Here is a 23,947-nt window from a genome sequence, read left to right on the forward strand (position 1 = left end):
CGTTCTTATTATTAGAATTTTTTATTTGCAAAGGTTCTTTGATAAAACGTATAAGCAAAATATAATGGCTAGAAATTTAGAAAATTCCATAAGTGAAAATTCTAGTGTTCAAGAAATGGGAGTGCGAAGATCCGTGAGGTAAAATGCGACAATAAGGGGAGCAGCATCACCACCACGAGTTTCCACCATGGGAACCACCGCGGTGGCTACCTCGGTAGCCACCCACGGCGAGGTCCATGGTGCCTTCACCACGGCCACCATGGGAACTACCGCGGTGGCTACTTCGATAGCCATTCGTGGCGAGGTCCATGGAGCTTTCACCACGGCCCGAGCCGAGCCATCCAAGGCTCACGGTACCAAGACCACGACCCAAGCCGTGCCATCCAAGTTTACATGGACCCAAGCCCAAGCCTCGCATTCACATGCACCGCGCGTTGAGTAGCCTGCTTCCGTCGAGCAGCCCACTCCCGTAGCCCAGCCTGCTCCTGCCAAGCAGCCTGCTCTCGTGACCCAGCCTGCTTCCGTCAAGCAGCCCACTCCCGTGGCCCAGCCTGCTCCTGCCAAGCAGCCTGCTCTCGTGACCCAGCCTGCTCCCGACGAGCAGCCCACTCCCGTGGCCCAGCCTGCTTCCGTCGAGCAGCCCACTCCTGTGGCCCAGCATGCTCCTGCCAAGCAGCCTGCTCTCGTGACCCAGCCTGCTCCCGACGAGCATCTCATTCCCGTGGTCCAGCCTGCTTCCGTCGAGCAGCCCACTCTCACGGCCCAACCTGCTTCTGCCGAGCAGCCTGCTCTCGTGACCCAGCCTGCTCCCGACGAGCAGCTCACTCTCACGGCCCATCATGCTCCAGTGGCTTTCCAAGCAGCCCAAGTCGACCCAAGACTATCTCAACCATCCGGACCTACCATCGAGTCGGGGGCATTCTCACCATATTTTTTCGCGGATTTGACATTTCCCAATTCAAATCTCGCGCCCGGAGTCTACCACATTTCCACTGCCCAAGGAGGCGCATTCCTTCCAAGCTCTTCCAATCCAAATGGCGAACAACACTTGTCTCGACAAGTCATAGAGTTGACGAGCGCCCTTGCACAACAGACAACTTTGGTGAATCAACTTTTGCAAGGCATCGGGATCCAACGTGCCCCGGACGAGGTATCCCGAAGTAGGATAAGGGCAGACGAACCTTTCCAGCAGCGTCCCAGCAAGCAGCCATTCGACCAGCCACGAGCCGAACGATCAGGCAGTGTACATTCCCGATTGGGCCCCCGAGATAGCGTATACTCCCGTCTTAGCGCGCGGAGGAGCGTGTACTCTCGACTAGGCCCACGGATGAGCATACATTCACGGTTGGGGTCACACTCCGATAGTCAACATGAGCAACCTTCCGGACAAAGTGTTCATTTGCGGCTAAGCCCACAAGGAGCATCATCCACCTCACATCAGAGTAGGCAGCACGACGGACGGAGAGAAGAACTCGCTCGCCTGCTAGGAACGCACCACATGCACTGCATCTGCGGCGTAGACGAGCCAAACACATGGAAGAGCAGCCTAGACCAGCAAGTCATGGCTGGGGGCAGCCGAGAGCTCCGCTACCCCAACAAAGGCAAATTCAGGAAGAAGTAGAGAGACTCTTGACTAAGCGATTGCATGATTTCCAACGCAACGAGGTCACCGACGAGGCACTACGACGGAACATGACCAACATAAACAGGTCACCATTCACGGACGAGATCGAGCAGGCAGAGCCTCCACGAGAGTTCAGCATGCCACATTTCACATCTTTCAAAGGGGATGAAGACCCGGAGAGACACTTAAAGCGCTACCGAAGCGCAATGATCCTTTATCGAAACAACGATGAGCTTATGTGCAAGATATTCGCCACCACTCTACAAGGCGAGGCGCAAGATTGGTTCTACACCCTGCCGCCACAATCCATCCGGAATTTCTACGAACTTTCTTTGGTTTTCACCAAAGAATATTCATCCTATCGCTCGATCAAAAAGAAATCTGATCATTTGTTCAACGTCAAGAAGAACCCAAAGGAGTCACTTCGCGACTATGTGAGGAGGTTCAAAGTAGAGAAGGCAAAAATAGTCGGATGCAACGACTCGATAGCTAGAGCAGCCTTCCAAAAAGGACTTTCAGCAGACCACCTGCTATTTGGAAAATTGATCATGAAAGAAGATCTAACTCTGGCAGACTCTTTTGCTTTGGCAGAGAAGTATGCACTTTGGGATGAGGCTCGCCAATGCACATTCAAGGACTTGAAGAAGTACCCGACATCACCTCTCTAGAAGCAGCGGAGGACTTATTCACATGTTTGACGGTATCTAAAGTAGCAATAAGCTCTACCATCATGCGAGAAGAGATGGGGGCCCGACTACCTGTATTCCACAGTTACCTGTATTCTACAGTTCAAAAGCTCTCCTCGATGTTATTAAAAATTCAAAAGCTAACTTTGGCGATAGTTGTTGCAACCCAGAAGCACAAGTTTTACTTTCAAACGCATGCAATCATCCTAATGACGTACTATTCTGCCCAATCCAGACGCGCGACGATAAAGGCGTAGACCCTGGCGGATGTAAAGTTTTCTAACGAACGTAACACTGGAAGGACACACTCGAAAGCAAGTTTTGTCCTAGTCACCCTAAAAGATTCTACATAGGAGCAACATGTACCGGCAGTTGAGTACCATTTCTTGCTGCGCATCACACGGCCCTAGCCGACCCTTGCTCAATGATTCAACTCTAGAGTGGCCCAATACCGGCAGTTGAGCATCTCCTGTTGCGTATGACATGGCCCCATCTCCACAGCTCCCTACTGCGTCTTCACGCCGAGCCTAGGTGACGCAACAGAGCGGCCCAACGATGCCTCAGAAGTAGCCGAGCACACTCTAGCTGCGCCTACTCCACCCGATGGAGACTTCTGGCATTTGCATGTTGACGACGCAGAAAAGCCTTCATCACTGCCGGCAGAGAAGGCTCCAAAAAGATGGATCCCATCTGGGAAGGTCCGTACAAGATCAGCAGAGTAGGGGCAAGAGTAATTACACCCTCACCACTATGAAGCGGCAAAAAGATTGAAAAGAAATGGATGGCCTACAATATGAAGAAGTACCATGTGTGACCTCCCGCTACATCAAAACCCGAAGACTCAATAAGCTCGACGGGCACCACCTCACAAGCTGAGGACTATCCAGTTGTTATGCAGTTCCTACCTTACAGCTAAAGTTCTCGTTCGTTTCACTCGTTTTTCAATGAGGAATTTAGAAGTAATCACAACTTGGCTTGGCTGCATGCTTACAACAACTAATCACTCATGCACTTCAAAAGAAGACTGCGCCTTTCTTAGGGACTCATCGCAGGAATTGCGCCTCCCGAGGGACCAACCATGCTCTCCAGTGCGAGAGGGTAAACCAATTCTCCGACACCCATATGGGTTAGCTCTCCAAGACAGGAGGATAAACTTTACACTCCGAATATCCAGATGTGGATGAGCCTGGCTGCCATAGTATAACTAGATGCACGATGGCTTGCGCCGGGATTTCTAGAAGTAGCCGCAATGGTCTTTTTCAAGGCTTAGCTAACTGAAGGATTTTGGGTCTCTTGGCCTAATCCTTGGGGAACCGGGCCCTAGAGACGGAGAGGGCACATTACGCAGTACATCCGATGGACGGCTGCCCTGGAATCCTAAAGCTGCTACCGAGTGCACTAAGGTAGCCTACGGATTCCGGAAGACTGCCTACGGCTTGCCCTTCGAGCAGTGAAGCCGCACTAGACTTATACAACCGCACATTCTTGTGAAAGGTTAAACAAGCTAGCGCGCATATACGAAGTTTTATCCACTGCCGACATGCTACGTAGTCGATAAGCTTCACCTCTGCCAAGCGCGGAACAACCTACACCAAGTCCTAAAGTGCTGTGATACTTGCTACGCAACCTACGGAATTGAAGAAAGTCAAGGTTAACAGCCTAGTGGTTACGCGGACTTGTCTGCTTCTGTAAGTAAGGCATCCGGCTGCCAACCCTATGGCTAACAACTTTGCAAAGTTCTACACCAACACCTACGGCTGCATAGGCTACGCGAGTTTGTCTGCTTATAAAAAAGTAGCATGCCTGCCATTGGTCTATCAAGTCTAAAGGTTAGGGCATGAACAAAAGAAGTGAAGTTGAAGAAAAACGAAGGAAAACATGTTTATAAACAACTAGCAAAGGCCGAAGGAGTTCAAGCAAAACAAAAGCTACAAGGAAAAACAAAGAAAATCCTAAAGGCTACCTAAAATACTACACTACAGCAGTTTGGACATCCCACGACTACTCGGTCGCCACACCTTCAACAGCCGTAACGCTCTTAGCAGCGGCATCATCCGACGCTTCACCCCTGGCTGCCCCAGTCTGGGCACTAACTTCTCCAACTACTTTACCAATGGAAGCCTTAAAAGTAAAAGCAAGCAAGTCTTCCGGAGAAATAGAGAAGGTCTTAAAACCTCAAGCCCATCCTTCTCACCTTTCAGTTGCTCATTCTTCTTAAGCAGACTAACACGGACGCGCTGCAGCTCATCCACTCTCTTCTTAGCATAAGTAGCGAAACGAAGCTCAGAAATTGCAAGCTTAAGATCTTGAATCTGAGGCGAATCAATCTCAGCAGCAAAGGGAGCAGGCTTTGACGCCACTTTAGCAGCAGAGTCCACCTTACCACTCTTCATAATAGCAAGTCTCTACAAAGGTGAACCAGACTTGGCTCCCAAAGAACGTCCTGGTACAGACTTCGGCACTGGGGGCATGATAAAACCTTTACGCTGAGTAATCTTATCCACAATTGTATTAGCCATTCTCAACATGGAAGACGCCACATGCTCAGATCTAGCAGCCTTACATTTCTTCCCATTGGAATAAGTCATGTCAATCACATACCTCTTGGTAGCAAGCGGACCCTCATGAGCAGCGAAAGAAGTCTTTGGTTTTTTCTCAGCCGGCATCTCTTGAGCAAGCAGAGAAGATCCATTTTCCCACCTTCACTTGCAGCAGGATCCACAACAGTGATTGGACGAGCCAGTGCATCCGCTTTGATCCTATTCCCCTCATCTTTTGGGAACAGCCCACGTTTCTCCTGACGAAAAGAGTTAAAGTAGCCAACATCATTCGTGGTACCTAGCAGGGAAGTTCAACCCAACATTCCAGCAGTTCATGAGGTTCGCAACCTCTTCATTTCTCTCAATCACCAGCCTAGCTCGAGTCATGTCCAAAAGCCTAAAAAGACATGAGCCATGTGACTTGCCTAACACTGCGCCCCAGTGCCACAATCCGAGGTCCCAGCCACACAAGTTGCCCTTGGTTCTAGCCAAGTCGAGCAGCTTAAAGCAGTGGTCCCTGCCACAATACCTCATCGGCCCATGCCGAGTCGACTCTTGGCCCATGCCAGCCGACGTGCCGCACCACCCCGACGGCTGCCCCGCGGTAGCACTATCCACGAAGAAGACGAAGAAATCAACGAAAGACGGTCCTTTGCACGGGCAAGATGTAGAAGATTGCTAGATGAGGGGGAACAAATATCCTCTAAGCTATCTCTCTCTTGTAGGGTAGAATAAATCGCTCTCCAAAGTTGATTTAATAACCCACTTAAGGTGGATTTAAATAGGCTTTGAGAGAAATTTATTTCCCTTTCCTAGAAGGATCTAATTTCCTATTAAAGAGAGAATCTACATCAAAATAGGAAGCAGTCCTAAGTTTCCTAAAGCAAAAAGATCTCTACACCTGCTGCCCTTTTCTGCGAGCAGCCCAACAGGTGTGGGGGCATTTGTGGAGCCAAAAATATTCACAGGGCGACACGTGGATTTTTGGACAAAAATGACAAAAATACCCTTGCAGTACAACGAGGTTCCTACGCGCAAGTAGCGGGCAACCCTCTTTCAACCAAGACAGAAGTGCCCAAAATAGGTAACAATTCAAAGTCCATCTTATCAAATCCTTTCTACAAGGTAATTCCCAAACACATTCCTTTTAAATTATGTTAATTGGCTAATTAATGGGTTTATTGCCTAATTAACCCATTAATTGTCAATTAAACCATCCATTATATCCAAATAACTACAAAATACATCCAATTCAACCCTAAAACACCACATGGCCGGCTATCCCCATTTCAAAACCTAATCCATCACTTTTTTCTACCTTTTTCACCATTTCTTCCTTTTTATTACCCAATAAATTCAAAAACCACCAAAACATTCATCTTATGTTTAATAGCCAAATAAATTGGCTAATTAAACCTAAATTAAACCTAAAAACCCTAGCCACCTCCTATCCCTATAAATATACTCCCATTCTCACCAAAAAGCTAATTCCAACACTTTGGCAAAAATCTCAAAATTCTCTAAACACTCTTTCTCTCTAAATTCTAACTTTGGCATCGGAGGTTCTTCGGCCAAAGCCCCCCCCATTCATCGTGGGCGCGTGAGGCTCTTGGCCTTAACCTAAGGTGTTAATTGTTTTGTAGGTGCAAAATCGTCCAAGATCGAGGAGGAAGAAATTTGCATCCACAAAGATTGTATCACATTTGTGGTTGTAGTTACTAAAAAAATAATTGCGAAATAACATAATAAATTATAATAGTAACATGTTAATTAAATTATTAATAATAAAATGTTATTACCTCGTAGGCAAGATAATTGCCACTTTGATAAATTTGCTTCCGCTTTGTACGGGCTTCTTGCTAAGATTTTAACTCTTTATGTAAATGTTTGTACCTATTTGATAAAGATTGCTTAGTCTAGAATGTGCTTTGAAACTGCTCGACAAATTGTGCACGAATCTTATTCCACATTTATTGCACTATTATCTCATTTCTCGTGATCAAGTCATGAGTAACGCACACACAACACTCAAGCAAAGCAACGTCTTCCCGGATCGACTGATTTGCATTCTCATATTTGTAGCATAAGGAAAATGCTTATCCATTTACCCCAAGACATAGCAAAGTAGGCCAAAAAGAGTCAAAACCCTCAAAACCCCAATATTAAGGAGGAAAGGAAGAGAGAGAGGCCTCTCGCACAAACGACGGAACAGTAAAAAAGGGAGGTTTTTTTGGCTGTGAAATTTCCACTTTTTAGCTGTTTTTTTGGCGCCCTCAACCCTCAGCAGCCGTCCTTTCACGACCGCAACCCAACAGTCCAAGATCCCCCCACGTCCCCTGTTCGATTCTCCACAAACCCGTCTAAACTCTTAAGCCTACCCACCTATCTCTCCCTCTCTGGTATTTCACAAATTGCTTGCTTGCTCTGCTATTAAGTCCAATCCACTGTTGCGGTCCTCCCCTTTCTACCCCTAGCTTCTTCTTCTTCTGCAACTCTCATGGCTTCCCGGAAACACTTGGCCGCTGTTAAGGTACTGCTGCAACACCCAACTGTCAAAATTTCCGTTGAAAATCTTTAACCCCAACTGTGAAAGTCTCTCCCTGCTCGAATTCTGAGTGGGTTTTGGGGTTTTTTTGGGTTTAATTTTGAAAAATATTTCTGAATTTTTTTTTTGCAGGGCGCGAAAGTGCTCATGGTTGGGGCAGGTGGTATCGGCTGCGAGCTTCTCAAGACTCTCGCTCTCTCTGGCTTCCAAGATATTCATATTGTGCGCCTCTCTCTCTCTCTCTCTCTCTCTCTCTCTCTCTTTTGTTGTTAATTTTAAGGGATGGGTTTCTGCTACTTTCTTATTTTATGGTGGTTTACTAGGGTTTTGTGTTCTAGGGTTTTCATTATGTGTTCCCCATCTTACGCTTGTTGATTGAAGTTTATGTGTTGGTTTTAGGGTTTTATTTAGGGAAAAGAGTTCTTTTATTACCAAATTTAGTTCATTTTTCTTAAAAAAATTTGACTTCTCTGTACAGGTAATCATGTGTCAATTTAGAGTGAAAAGCGATGAAATGATGAATCAGTATTGGTACTTCTTTCATGATCATAGTCGTTGCTGTTTGATGCTTGTGATTATTGACGCAGGAATATAAGATTAAGATGTTCTTAGAAGAATCTAGGTTCTGCCTAATCAAATTGGCAGAGAATTATTCTAAGGTTTTCAGGAGTCAAATTGGTGGCGACTTGTTACTTAAGGCTTGGACCTTAGGGTGTGTCTTGGATTGCTCGTTTTAGCAATAAGTGAAATATTTTGAACTTATGGTAAGGTATTGTAGCTGACTAGTGTTAGTCAGGGTGAATACTGAAGTGCTTCAACCCACACATAAGTATTAATTTTTCTTCAGTGTTACCTGGTTAATTCTTTAGTTTGTACCTTCATTGCTGTCCATTTCTTATTGCTTCATATGCTATGCGGTGGAACTACTATCATTTGTGTAAAAGTTTAATAAGCAGAAAGATAGCAATACTATATATTTTAGCAATATTGATGTGGTATATGATATCTAATTTAGAAAACAGATGAACTATATATTTACCACTACTTTGAATAGATCCCTATATTAATTTTCAATTCATGGTCTCCAGATTGATATAAATAAACATTATTTTTTCCAGGTTCCGTGTATATACAAGAATGAGCCAGTTTACTTTGTTTCTTTGGGTAATTATTCATTTTGCAGTTGGTTATCTTAAATTGCAGATCGACATGGACACTATAGAAGTGAGTAACCTCAACAGACAATTCCTCTTCCGACAATCACATGTTGGCCAATCCAAAGCCAAAGTAAGTATATTTACTATATCATATACTTTCTAATTTGAATTGGTGTGCTGTGTATGGTATTTTCATCGATATTTTAACAGGTTGCTCGGGAAGCTGTCTTAAAATTTAGGCCTGAGATAAGCATAACTTCATACCATGCAAATGTTAAGGATTCTGACTTCAATGTGGACTTCTTTAAGCAATTTAATGTGGTTTTGAATGGACTTGACAACTTAGATGCAAGGCGACATGTGAATCGCCTATGCTTGGGAGCTGATGTTCCCTTGATTGAAAGTGGGACGACTGGGTTCCTTGGACAGGTGACCTATTGCTTTAGAATTGTCTGACAAGAAACAAAATTTTTTAATTGAACTTGGTCTGTCAATTTGTTGTATCTAGTAAAATTTTGCCTGCCCATTATGCTTCTGGTTCCTTGTATGTTGTGTGTGTGAATATATTTGATCTGAGATCACTTGAGCATTGTAGAATTGTAACTGGTTTGATGAATTGCAATGCCAATTTCATATGTCAAAGATGTTTAGGTCTGGAAATATAATTTCTTTGCTTCTTTTGTAGTGGTTTTTGATCTGGATAATGCCCTATAGCAGTTGCAGAAAGGATTTCCAAATGGAATGTCTTTAGCTGAGTTCATGCAGTGAACTATCTTATCTTTGTCTAAGCTTTTCCGTGCTTTATTGGATAACTAGATGAGCTAAGGATCCTATAATATTCTACATTATGTGTTTGTCTATGATAGTTTGTGTTATAGAAATGCTACATTAATCATCATCATCTTATCATCTTATCGTCATTACCTTTGTTCCAATCATACGAGGTCAGCTATATGAATTTTCGTCTTCCATTATGTGATTCCTGCATAATGTTAAATAGTTTCAAGTATCCTTTTTTTTATTGTGGTTAGATGTAGATTTGGAGAGATGTTTCTTGTACCATGTACTTTCACTTTATAGTTTCTTTGGTGGAAATAACCCAGCTCATATGACCAACATATTCAAACTTCTGCATCATTTTGATTATTTCAATTGTTCTTTTATTTGTTTTACAAAATGCTTCATTGCAGATGGTTCTGTGTGAAGATTCTTTCCTTCCCTTTTTACTTATTTGTTGAATTTTTTGAAATCAGGTGACTGTACATGTGAAGGGAAGAACAGAGTGCTATGAGTGTCAACCAAAACCTGCTCCTAAAACTTATCCTGTCTGTACCATTACCAGTACTCCATCAAAGGTATTGTTGATGGATAGTTTTGTTTTTTTTTCTTTTTTGTTTTGTTTTTTTTTTTGTTTTTTTTTGTTTTTGTTTTTTGTTTTGTCGGCTCAGAATAACTGTGTGTCACTTGTATTAGTAAAGGTCGTACCCAGTGCACAAGGCTCCCGCTTTACGCAGGGTCTGGGAGAGGTGAATGTCGGCTAGCCTTACCCCCATTTATGGAGAGGCTGCTCCCAAGTCTCGAACCCGAGACCTACCGCTCATGGGCGAAGGCACTTGCCATCGCACCAAGTGCGACCTCTATGTCACTTGTATTAGTAATTCAGAATTTTTTATTGATAGTTGTTTACTTATATCCCATAAATTAAAGCTCTCTAATTCTACCATGGAGAATTGAATAATTTGGAAGGGAAAACAACACAAGTAATAGAACACAAAGGAATCCATGGGGAACCAAGAAACTGTGGAAACCGTTAATAGTTAATAGATTAGTTTTCTTTTTTCCATATTACTAGTACCACTGCTGCTACAATTCTATTTACATGAATTTGGTATAAGCTTTCTGGTTTGTGGATGACGTTTCTGCCATAAAAATGTTATTGACGGTTAAACAAGAGATAACTAAGATTATATGGTTTGATAGTTTGCTTGGAACAAACTATTAGTTGGATTGGACGATGATCATTTTCCTCCAACTCATTAAAAGGATAAAAACATCATTGTTCAAGATAACCACCCGCTCCTTGGGTCTAGGCTTTGACCGTATAATCTGTATTTGCAGTTTGTTCACTGTATCGTATGGGCAAAGGAACTTCTTTTTGCAAAGTTGTTTGGGGACAAGAATCAGGCAAATGATTTGAATGTGCGTTCTAGTGATGGTGCTAGCTCATCAAAACAGGCTGAAGATGTATTTGAACATAGAGATGATGAAGACATTGAGCAGTATGGAAGGAGAATATATGATCATGTATTTGGTTATAATATTGAGCAAGCTTTGTCTAATGAGGAGACATGGAAGAACCGCAATAGACCAAAGCCTATGTATATTAGGGATGTCATGCTCAATGAGCTCGGTCAACAGAATGGAAGTGTGGAAAAGAATGGTGCAGCCAATGAAGTATATTCAGTATCTGCCATGGCATCTCTAGGAATGAAGAATCCACAGGATATATGGAGCCTTATGGAAAATTCCAGAGTCTTTCTTGAGGCTTTGAAACTATTTTTCATGAAAAGGCAGAAGGTTAGTTTGAACTCTTGTATTAAGGAAAGTCATTGCACGATCATTTATTTTCCTTATGTCTGGACTGAACTCATAACTTTATTTTGTTCTGAGAACTCTTTCTAAGTTTTCATTTGTCGTTATTGTCTTTGTGGGGTTGGGGTACTGGTGGCAGGAAATTGGAAATCTCACCTTTGATAAAGATGATCAGCTAGCTGTGGAGTTTGTTACTGCTGCTGCAAATATACGGGCTGCTTCTTTTGGAATCCCGTTGCATAGCCTTTTTGAAGCTAAAGGGATTGCTGGTAATATTGTACATGCTGTTGCGACAACGAATGCTATTATTGCTGGGTTGATTGTCATTGAGGCAATCAAGGTGCTGCAAAATGATACAAAGAACTATAGGTTTGTGCAATTGACTTTGTAATAAAAAAAAGTGTTTCGTTTGTTCTCCGTTTCTCTTCCTTTAACTTCTAAAAAATGTTCCATTTTGCTATTCTGAATTTTAGTATTTCAAAATGAAGAGAAAATGTTCTGCTTTTGGATTTTATTATTATCTTTTATCGACTGATTGTATCTGCACACAAACACACTTGTGCTATGCATCGGTACACATACATTACTCACACTCAGAAATGCACTTTTAATTAGTTAATGTGCATCGGAGGCTAGAGCCAGGATCATATAAAAAAGAGATTCTTGACTGTTTCTGATGGGAAGAAAACAGGAATTTTTGTACTGGTTGGCTTGCACATAGGGGTAATCAGAAGGGTCCTACTTTTAAGTCATTTTCAATTTCCTTTTGTTTGATTGAAGTCATACCAGTTTAACAATTAGGGAAATTGAAATCTGAACAATATATCAGTGATGATGGTAATTCAGCAAGTCTGTATTACAAAATTGGCTTTACTCTTTTTGCCACTGGTTTGTTCTACACTGAGTTTTTTTGTTTTTAGTTTTTTGTTTATTTTGTTTATTTTTTCTTTTTTCGTGTGGTCTGATTCTACCCTGATCTGAATGCCTATGTAGGATGACATATTGTCTAGAACATCCAGCAAGAAAAATGTTGCTCATGCCAGTGGATCCATTTGAGCCTAACAAGTCTTGCTATGTCTGTTCAGAGGTACACTGATTGCTCTTTCTAAAATTCCATCTTTGTGGGATCTTTTAGCTGACAGTTAAATAAGAATTGTGATGTGCACTAATGCAATATGATTGTAAGCAGACACCACTATCACTTGAGATCAATACTCACCGTACAAAGTTGCGGGATGTAGTTGAAAAGATTGTTAGAGCCACGCTCGGGATGGGCTTGCCACTCATTATGCATGGTTCAGCCCTTCTTTATGAAGTTGGTGATGACTTGGACGAAGACATGGTAGCAAATTATGCAGCAAACCTTGATAAGGTATGAATTCTTTTCCTGTGTTTCGGGAAGACTTGCTAATGTAAGTTCACCTGATACATGTGTCTTGTATGTGTGATTCTTTTAAAATATTTTACATAAAATTGCAGGTGCTGTCTGAGCTTCCTACACCAGTTACCAGTGGGACCATGCTGACAATTGAGGATTTTCTGCAAGAACTGTCGTGCAAGATCAATATTAAACACAGGTTCTTTATCCAGTTGATCTGCAAGCTTCCTATGCATCATTAAATTGCTTCTTAAGATCTAATGTTTTACAACATGATGGATGACTTCAAGACATGAGCATTTGGAATAGCTACTTTTCTTGTTATGGTTTATAGAAATGAAGCTTCACTTAGCTGTTTAAGTTGAATTTTTTTTGTAAGATAGTAAGCAAACAGAAGCCATGTTACCAAACCTAACCGAGTAAGCTATTGAGGTTGCATGAAGCATTTTCTGATTCTAGTTGCCATTCTTTTTTATAGGGGTCGGGTGATGTTATTTTTTCTTTTATACCATGTAATCTAAATCTACGTGATAATTTAGCAAGTTTAATTTTGTGCAGAGAGGAATTTGATGAAGAGAAAGAACCCGATGGAATGGTTCTATCTGGGTGGACTCAAGCTCCTGCAGTGGCACAGGATGACAAGAAGTCTACTGCAAATGCTGGAAGTTCATCAAGTGCATCATCATCTATGGAGCCTGAAAAGACTGATGACATTGAAACTACTCCTGGAAAGAAAAGAAAACTGTCTGAGGTTTCTGAGTCCGCGAATCCAGAATTGTCGAGTGTTGCTGGCAGTAGTACAAGAAATCCCGAGAAATTGGAACTGGTTGATGACGACGATGACCTTGTCATATTTGATAATTGGGATTCGGTCACGGACAAGAAGATAAAGTTGCAATAGTTATTCCGTGGATAACGTGGAGGCCTCAGTTCAGTTCTAATTTTGTACCATTAGTGAGAAGCACTCATTCTTTTTTGGGAGGTTGGCTCAGTTGTTGTTTGTTAGGTGGAGCCGGTACAAATTAAGCGGTCTATGCTTCCCTCTTTTTTTTTTCTTTTTTTTTTTTGGTTGAAGGTGTAATGTGTCGTCGTCTTCCTAACTTAGTAGACAGAATTTTAGCAGTGTAACTTGAAGAGAAAACCATAACCTCGAAAATGTACCTGAAATAACTAAACAAGTGACCGTGAGTTTCAAACTTCCTTTTCATTCCATCATGAATTTAGTTTCCACCATGGATTTGGAAAATATTTAGGATTGAGTTGCGGAAAGCGGAAAAATGTTATATCGTAGCGTGGAAGTGCTTCTGGTGAGAAAAACATGTTGTTAGGTATGTTTTTTGGTAAAATCGCTTGAAGTGAAGCACACGGAAACGGAATGGAAGGTATTTTTTCGTAAAATCACTTAAAAAGTAAATTTCTAAGTGTGTTTATGGAAAAGTGCTTCTCATGTGCTTTTCGTCAGAAGTGATTATGCTCTTAGTAAGGCTAATATTGTAAATGTATCTGAAAGGATAATACTTAAAGAGTTTCTTAAGTTTGTTACTGAGCCTGTTAAGCTTTGGTTAGAAAAGGTGAGCTGTCATTACAAGTGTGTAAATGACTTGTCTATATATAATCAAACTGTAATCGTATTTCACTTAAGAAATGAAATGATATTTTCCTAATACCTCTTACAATTACTTCAAAACGAGCCTTTATTTGCTACAGTTATATGCGCAAGTGGCAAGGATTTGTTGCTCAAAGTGGTTTAGAGCGTTCACTCTTGTTGCATACAAGGTTTATGTGTTACAGCCTTGTACAACTCATTGTTAAAGCAGCAACATCTTCTACTTGAGCGTTTTAAGGAACTAACTTGGTCAGGTGATGATATTGATGTATGCGTTATAACACGGTTAGACACGACAAGTTTATATTTTAGTAATACACACACGTAATAAATGAATGAATGAACCGTAAGATCATAGAAGAACCGGCATGTTGTATGATAAAGAGGAAAGCAAGATGAGAAGGTAGCTAGAATTCTCCTTTGTTCATTCGTTTAAGCGGAAAAAGAGAAATTCAAATGTGAATTTTTTGGCATGCCACTCAAAGCCCATTTCTTTATAACATTTTGGGCATTTTCTGTTCTTATCATTAAATGAAGTTATTAAAATACTTTTAGTTAATATTTAAAGTTTCGAAGTCTTTTTATTAGTTTTTCTTTTAGTTTTTTTGAAATTATTTGATTTCATCACAAGTATATTACGCGAAACCAAATTTTAGTACAGATACAATTACACAAGTCTGTTTTCTGTATCAAAAACAAAAACCGAAATTGAGTAAGAAATATAGGATCTAATACATGTATATGTTTAAAGTTATACACAATATGGGAGAAAGGGAAAGCTAGCTCTTCATTCCTGGTTCTCCAGTAGCTAGATCCTCCAAAAACCACACGAATCCTTAGACCGGGATTCGAAAAAGGCGCCTCTTAAGATTTTGGAAAGCAGCAAATTATTGCAGAAAAGAATGTTAAGTGCTTTTCCATGTTCGTCTCCAGTTGATTTATATTATTCACACGCCAACGCAGGGTGCAGTACATTGGGTGGTGCTAGAAACTCTTCGACATGGATAAGGAGGGTAGGCTGGAACAGGAAAGTTCTTCCTCTCCGAATGTTTCTTCCTCTTTTTCGCATCGGGATTTTCCGGTTTCTTCAGATCTTCTACGCTTCGTACATCGGCCATGCACGTAAATGATCTTGATTTCCCTGAGTAGTACCTTGACAACCCTCTCCTGCTGAGAAACACACATGTGCATATTGCATTCAATTAACCAAGTCAGTGTACATTTGGTGCATTGCATTCGACAATAATACATAATTGATCTGTACACACGCGTACCAGATTATATATAATCGATAAAAATGTTCCCTCAAGAAACCGAAAAAATTGAAATGCGAAATCAAAATGGAAAATCTAGAAAGAAAAAACTGATTGTGTTCTTACTTTTGTGGGAGACCTGTTCTTAGTGCGCCCATGTCGAATGCTCTCATATTTTCGCCTTCCATGGTTTCCAGTACAAGAAGAGAGAAATGACGTTGAAGAAGAAGTTCAGAATATTATGAGTTTTTTCGTACGTACTGCAATGTGTTTGAAGTGTATATATACGTGGAGAAACAATTAATAATGGGATGTGTATATAAGGGTCAGTATGTATAAATGGGAGTGGGGAGATATAGGAGCTCACACGTCATGGGGATTAGGGTTGCAAACTTATGTTGTGGGTTCGATAAAAGTGGGTTGTTTTGGAGCCTCTCAAAACTGCTCACACCGTGTCTGGTTTAGGTTAATTGACGCCGACCTCACCACATCCTTATCTACTTTCCCTCTTGTTCGTTGGCCTTGCCCACCCTACGTTCCCTTATTTTTTCTCTTTTCTTGCTCTTTTGTTGGAAGGAGAATACTATTCATATAAACTCTCTAACTTTCTTACAGATGTAATATACATATCGTAGCTTACATATATAGGAGGATGAAATCTTGGGGACCCCTCAGCAATTTGGGCCATGTGCCTGTACACCTTTTGCACGCCTCCAACGCTGCCTCTGTTTATTGTCATCTCCGTTTTGAATGGTTACCTCATTTGCTCTAAATTTTATAAATTTAGCCACGGATAAAATCAATCTTATACCATAAAGATCACATTTACATATATATATACTTTCTACTATCTCTAGCATAATGAATACTAAAAACTAGAATCACAAACAGGCCTTTAAGTTGACGGTATAAAATGTGGAAGAACTATTTAACCAGTTCTTTAAGCTTAATACTCATTTTTTTTCAATGAAAACATGGAAGTGCAAGATTGTTAATTCTCGAAATTCAACGAATCAATTAAGGGCAATGTTTGGTTGACCTGAAAGTGGTACTAGCTAGTGTGGTGCTAGCCTACATTCTCTGATGGCTACGTTAGATCCTCACTTCAAAGGTAGATAGTGCAAAGGCTTCTAATTAGGAGAGGTAAGTATATCGAAAGCAAAATGTACATTAATGCCTTAACAGGTCCAGAGGTTCTTTCCCTTCACTTCTCTTCCATGCGGCATAAGTACTGAAGTTTTTGACGATTGAGGGCCTGTTTGGTGGGCTGGATAAGATCAGGCATTAAGGATAGAATTAGATTGGCACTTGGTAGAGACATGTAAGACATGACTTGTAATCCATGTATAAGTATATGTTACATAACTCACTCTATTGTGGATTCATAACTCATTATGTCCAATCCTATCTTCTCACATTTTGACACAACAAACAAAAGACTAAACTCAAGTCTATTTTAATTGGTCACAACATATCCAAACCAGCTCACCAAACAGAGCCATGGTTGACATTTGACATTATTAGCCAACATTTTAGTGAGTGTACTTGGCTCATCTTTTGATCCTTTTGATCAGATGCTTGGATGCACACCTTCGATGCTTAGAGACTCGCGAGAGTTGTAAGTTTTCGCAATGTGATGGTTCCAAACAAATTGTGTACGAGGGAGGGACGGTGAGGGTTGCTCAGGCTGCATCAGAGCCTTAGGAGGCCGACGGGTTTTGTACTCGATCTTTCTTTGCTTGGGCTTCATTGATTTTAAGAAAGGTGCCTAGCGCTCGTAGCCTTTGCTTGTAATCGAAGTTTCCGTTTAGGCTGTCTTAGGCTTTCGTTAATAGTGCGTTTTGGGGGCCTTCTTTGTTTGAATTTTCTCCCTTTCTAATTGCGACCTTTAGCCTTGGGAGGTTTTGGGACTCATTCACTCGACCTTGAAAGATTTGTGTCATAATATAAGTTTTCCAAGTTGTTGATGATCAGGGACGTTGAACGATTTGAGGCTCATTCACTCAACTTTGACAGATTTTTTATTTTTTATTTTTGGAAAGACTTTGACAGATTTATGCAACTCCAAGTTGGAGTATCTTCGGAGTTTTCGTGTGATATGGGATCATTTTTTATGTGTGGTTATTTTCTCAGGTTATGTACGGTTGGCCTCTAATATCGATTGATGTTCTCTTACAACTAAAATACATTTTAGTGGTGTCATTCATCCTATAAACATTTGTCACGTGATAAATTGGTAACAATAAAATATCTCTCTCTAATTTTTAACCCTTCAATCAACATCAATTCTCATTTAGAAGTACTTTTCAAATAACTGAAAACGTTTTTGATGAAAACATTTTTGGATTCCAAAAGTATTTGAAATACTTTCTGCAAGAAATATGACATGTTCCAATCCCGATGTTCGAGGGACATCGGGATGGCCATGTGCTGGCCGACACCTGAAGGTGACGCAAGCCATTTATGAATGCAAATGATGAGAACATGGGAAACAAGCATACAAATGGTAGCAAAATAATAAGATGTGACTACTCATTTCTGTGTGAAAATAGTGGTAGTGCATGACATGTTCAGAGCATATTCTAATTCAGAGTACAACGGAAGGTGATATTACAATGATGTCAAAACAGAGATGATGGCACGATATCACTAGTAGGGAAAAGCCTCGTAGCGCAGGTTGTAATCCTCGTCCCTATGTCCTGAGGGGGCGCAAAACAAACATGAGTGGACCAAGATGATATATATAATATGGAAACAATTATTCAATAACATACTAACCCCCAAAGTTTTATGGAAAATCAATAGTATAATATGTAATTGGTTCTTCCAAAAACCCTAGCATGCCATAAAACCTTTCATAAAACATATATCGTATATAGTGTGCTAACTAGTGGTATCAGTATCGTCCGAAGGCATACAGAACTCTTCATTTAGAACACTTCCTTCAGAACACTTCATTTACCAAACAGGCACCAACTTACGCCCGGCCAAAGCCAATATAAGTATCATTTGCCAAACAGGCACCAACCTACGCCCGGCCGAAGCCAATATAAGTATCATCGCCCGTAGGCAGAACAGTGACCACTAGATACGCAAAAAAAGATTGAATATAGTCTTTCCAAACATAGGTACATATATTTCAAAACATCTTCATAGCATATAGTCATCCATCATATATACAACAAAGAAGTGTGTAAAAGCATGTTTGTAAACAGTATATAGGCATCCATCTTATATACTACCAAGAACATCAGTTTGATAAAATATGATATTTCAAAATATTCACAGTAAGCATAATATCTCATAAAACGTAATCATTAAATCATGCTTTTTATGTATGCATTTCTACAATTAAAACATGCATTTTAGAAGGGGTCCACTAACAGATACTCTGTTGTTGAAGAGCAGTACGAAATAGGTGGGACGGAAACACCGTTAATAATTACACCTCAGCACATAAAGGGTACAATTAACAAAACTAAACTCAAACAACTGAATTTGGGAAAACGGACGTCAAAAAACGGGTCAAGGACGTCGAAATTAGCTTAGGAGGGGTCCTGGACAAAACCCTAAAAAAATCAACAAAAGTCAACGTTGACCGTTGACTGTTGACCGATCAAAGTCAAACTTAACGGGCCAAAGTCAAAGTCAACGGGTCAGGTATGGGCTAGTCAACAATTTTTGGGCTTGAGGCTATTGGGCCGGAGGCCTAAGTGGATTGGCCCAAGGGCCTAGGGTCCAAGGTGTAAGGGTCAAAGGGCTTGGGCTTGAAAGCCTGGCCCAAGTGCCTTTGGGTTTTTAAAATAAATAAATACAAATAAAAAGGGTTGTTGGGTTTAGGCTTTAAGGGGTTAACAGGCCTAAGGCCCAGGTCCTATACGACCCAAATGCCTAATCTAATAAGGGTTTGGATTTGGGCTGCCTTAAGGATGAGCTTTTGGTTTAGGCCCAAAGGCCTGGTTTTGTTCCTCGCCGAGGAAGGAGGCCGGAGCCTTATGTGCTTTGGTCAACGGCAAAATAACCCATTAACCTCCGATATAACTACAAAAAGGAAGGTACGACAAAGAGTAAGATAATTTATACCTTGAAAAAGTCGAATGGTGGCCAGGTTTTTGCTCGAACACCACGGGATTCGCTAGGGTTCCACAGAGATGAAGAGAGGGAGGGAGAGAGAGAGAAAGTGCTTCCACGGTGGTGTGTGTGGTGGAGTTGTCTTTGGTGGACCTTCTTGGGTGTAGGGGTGTCTGGTGTGCAAGTTCGATTGGGGAGAGAGTGTGAAGGAGAAAAAGTACTGAGCTAAGAGAGATAGAGAGAGAGCTAAAAGTGTTGAATTGGGGGAGGGGAAAGAGAGAAGAAGATAGAGGGAGTTAAGAGACTACCACGTGGCAGTCTGTGAGAGGATGAAAAATTGAGAGAATCCTAACAGTGGATCCAGATTGGGTATAAGATAATGGGACCAAAATGAAAAATTACATAAAATTTTAGGGGAAATGTAAAATTACAAAATAATTTTGGGGAGGGGTTTTACAAAATACATAACTGGTGTTTCTTTCAAAATGCACTTAAAAGTGTTATTTCATGAGTGACTTGTATTTTTACTAAAGCATTGGCTCTAAAAACACTTTTATGGAAAAAAAAACGTTAACAATTACTTTAGAGTGTTGTTATTCCCATCCATTGACTTATCTCCCCACTCACTTTTTAATGAAAATTTTAATTACAAGTTTGCTCATTTGTAAAATGACCAATAAAGACCTTAAAAGATAGCCCTCTGTTCACGAACGATTTATCTTTCCTTAAACCCTAACTCACCTGATAAAATCCCAGTGCGACTGAGCTTGCCGATTCCACACTATTTTCTACATTTGCTGTAAATTAATTCTCATAAAAATCTTGAAGACGAACCCAAAAACCAAGCAACTAGAGTTTGCTTCTTCTCTGCTTTCTCTGGTCACTCTCCGGTTCAAATTTAATGTTTTTGTTTTGGTTGGATGTTTCGACTATGGATATCAGCATGAATTGATATGTAATGTGGACTTGCTGCACATCTATAGGTGCTGATATTTCTATACACAAGTGTGGAAGAAGAATCGAGGAAGGGTAATCTTCTACAAAAGGTATCGAGTTTGAACAGTAGAAAAAAATGGTGCAAAGTAGACATGGCATTCGTGTCATGTTTTCCGTGTTCGTGTCATTTTTGTGACATATCTGAAATCTTAACGGGTCATGTCGTGTAACACCTGTTAAAGTAAATGTGTCACATCTAAGTCTCGACTCCGCTGTAGCATGATATTGTCCACTTTGGGCCCCGGCCACGCCCTCACAATTTTGTTTTTGGGAACTTACATGAAAACTTCCCAGGAGGTCACCCATCATGGGATTGCTCTCGCTCGAACTCGCTTAACTTCGGAGTTCCGATGGAACCTGAATCCAATGAGTTCTCAAAAGGCCTTATGCTATAGGAGATGGGCATGTACATATAAGGCACATCACCCCCTCTCTGTTGGTTGATGTGGGATGTTACAATCCACCCCCCTTAAGGGCCTGACGTCCTCGTCGGCACACTCGCACCCCATGGCAGAGTGGCTCTGATACTATTCTGTCACATCCTAGTCTCAACTCTGCTGTAGCACGATATTGTCCGCTTTGGGCCTCGGCCACGCCCTCACGGTTTTGTTTATAGGAACTCACACGAAAACTTTCTAGGGGGTCACCTATCTTGGGATTGCTCTTGCCCGAACTCGCTTAACTTCGGAGTTTCGATGGAACCTGAAGCCAATGAGTTTCCAAAAGGTCTCATGCTATAGGAGATGGGCATGTACATATAAGGCACATCACCCCCTCTCCATTGGTCGATGTGGGATGTTACAAAACGGGTAATACGACCCGGCCCGAAATTGACCCGTTAATATTATTAGTAATATGACCCGACTCGTTACCCATTAAAGAAAATATATTTTAAATCAATGAATATTGAAAATCTGAAAAATTAAATTCGTTGAGTAGAATAAAGTGTATTGGACAATCGATGGTTAAATTTAAATCTAAGGTTTATTGATTATGGTGTTGAATTTCGGGATCAACAATCTAAGGTTTATGGATTATGGTGTCGAATTTCGGAGTTGACCCAGTCACGAAAGTTATAAAGCTTGTTATTACGAGTGATTGTATATTTTTCTTACAGTTTTCATGCTCCTACAATAATTATTATCAATTGTATTAAGTTTGCACTCAAGATTTGGAGGGTTTAAAAAGTCTAAATGATCATGTAACCGTCATCTAAGCATAGAGGATGCAATCAAGAGCGTTTATATATGCTTTCAAATTTTTTTCAGACTTGTACATCAATGATTATGAATTTTACTTATTTTGAACTCCCTTAAAAACACTATTCTTGAGGGTTTGTATGGTTTTAAAAGTTCAAACGACAATGTACTTATCCTCTATGCGTAGGATGCAATCACGAACGTTTGCATAATTTTTTTCACATTTTTAGCACTTGTAAATTAATTATCATAATTTTTATGTGTTTGATATTTTTAAATTACTTGACATTTTTATTTTAATGTGCTTTATAATTTTTTAATCCCACTCTTTGCCTATAGTATACTTATAAAATAATAAATAAATAAAACTATTGTGGCCTATATTTAACTAAGGGGTGTGACATAGAGAGAAAGAGAGTGGAGAATAGGCTTGCGGAATTATGTGTTAATTCCCCAGTCCTTGTGCCTTTATTTATAGTAATAAGGAGGAGAGAAACTTGCTCTTCAAGTAATACAAAGTCTATTAGGAAAGATCTTCTAGATCCTGAAGGATTCCTAATCTATCTCTACTTAGGATTTACACAATCACAATATATATTAGAACATATGTCACAACACTCCCCCTTGAGTGTGCAAATACTCAAGTAGATGGTGCATTAGATCTTCAGGCAAATGTAGAAGCAGTTGATGAAGTCGTTTTGTCTAGTTGGCACAAGTAGTAAATGCTAGTCTCAAAATAAATGGAAGAATGCATGGGTGGTAAAACTCACAAAACCTTGCTATGGCAAAAGCCAAGGTGGGACAAAAGCCCATAGCTAAAGGAGAAAAGTGAGAAGTTGCATTAAATCAAAACTATACGTTTTCAGGATGCAAGTAGGACGTACACAAGGGTATGGCCAACCCAGGATGGGTGCCTCGTCAAAACCTAGTTAGGTAGCAAAAACCCAACGGGAAAAATTCTCCTAATCATAGGGTAAAAGAGTACATTAAGGTTAAGTGAGTATACTTTTGGATACTCCCCTTGAGTTTGACAGAACTTCCAAACAAAACTATAAGCATCACAAATGAGAAAGTTACAAATACCAATTCCTCGGACAAGCTTCTGGAAGGTAGATTTCTGCAGTGACGTCGTGTAGAGGTCGACAAGGTTGTTTGGGATTAGATTGCTTGACTTCAATCTTCTGATGCTCATGCTAATGTAGACACAATATGCTTGACATTGACTTGATAGATGTATCATGATCTGGTCGATACATACGGCGTTGTCTTCATGGATTGTTATTAAGACTTAACGATGGATGAAACTCGCAGAGAGCTTGAATATGCTTCACTAGAGTTCTCGACTATATCTTTCATGTGATGAGGTACAGTGAGTCTTGAAACGATTTAAAGGTTTCGCAACAAAGGTCTATCTGGTTGACCTCTAAGATATTGCGGTGTTTCTTAATGGTAAAGACAACCCATTCTGGAACGTACTTTGTGCGGTCAGATAGATAGTTTGATTCAGTGAATCCTATAAGGTAGGCATCATTCTGAAGATCAAGGAGGTTTGATCTATTCTGAGATGCATAAGGATAGATAAGCCCAAATCCCTAGTAATGGAAAAACCTCTTTAACATCAATTTGGTGGTAGTGTGTAGGAGCAGTTCTGTTTTATGCCAAAAGATTATCAGTACATATGATGTCCGATCTAGTGTATTGAGCTAAGTATAACAAATGCCAATTGAACTTAGATATGGTTGCTTCACATTTCAATATAGAACCTTATGCTCCATATCCTCTGTAAAGGTCTCATTTGCATCTAGCGTACAGATGATCAAGGTATACTCAGACGTAACACCTTGTGGGTCTAGTTCGAGTGGTGGACCAGAATACCATCAGAACTAGCTCGAAACTTCATATTGAGGTAATGTCGAGTTTTCCTAAGATCATTCATCTTAAAGTCCGACTTTAGGTGTGAGTCAATATTCTTAACTCTAGCAATTTTAGATTTTGTACATGCAAGGGTATATATCCCTAACTGATCAAATATTCACTTAGATGGGTATACCATATCCGCTCAGATAGTTTTGCATCCACAAAGTGAATGACTCATTAGAACTAAGAAGTTGTTCTTATGGTCTAGAACTATTTGAATCAATACATGTAAGTCATTTAGAAACTCCATGTAGGTTTTGTATCAGAATCCAGAGATACTACAACCATGTTTGTAATGCTGAATCAATCACATGGCGTATGAGAGAAACCTTGGGCCACAAGGCATCATTCGCGATATTTCATTCATCTCATTTGTAATAGAT

The 23,947-nt window shown here is 40.6% G+C and overlaps 1 protein-coding gene and 1 long non-coding RNA gene across 2 annotated transcripts; one reads left to right on the top strand and one right to left on the bottom strand.

Moving 5' to 3' along the window:
- The first annotated feature begins 6,862 nt into the window (after nt 1-6,862).
- On the top strand, nt 6,863-13,718 carry LOC103420916 (SUMO-activating enzyme subunit 2-like). The gene is made up of 11 exons (XM_008358950.4): nt 6,863-7,380; nt 7,528-7,617; nt 8,599-8,682; nt 8,763-8,981; nt 9,806-9,907; nt 10,671-11,129; nt 11,284-11,513; nt 12,138-12,231; nt 12,334-12,516; nt 12,624-12,721; nt 13,081-13,718. Exons 1-11 carry the CDS (start codon nt 7,348-7,350, stop codon nt 13,421-13,423), a joined length of 1,935 nt encoding a protein of 644 aa, XP_008357172.1. The 5' UTR covers nt 6,863-7,347; the 3' UTR covers nt 13,424-13,718.
- Nucleotides 13,719-14,763: 1,045 nt separating this feature from the next.
- Nucleotides 14,764-15,753, bottom strand: LOC103420917 (uncharacterized). Its single transcript, XR_527162.3, has 2 exons — nt 15,508-15,753; nt 14,764-15,298 (listed from the first exon to the last, which is right to left on the bottom strand). It is a non-coding gene; the product is annotated as an uncharacterized lncRNA (long non-coding RNA).
- Nucleotides 15,754-23,947: the final 8,194 nt, after the last annotated feature.

Source organism: Malus domestica, chromosome 05 (genome assembly GCF_042453785.1).
Source record: "Malus domestica chromosome 05, GDT2T_hap1".
In the NCBI taxonomy this organism is placed as follows: Eukaryota; Viridiplantae; Streptophyta; class Magnoliopsida; order Rosales; family Rosaceae; genus Malus; species Malus domestica.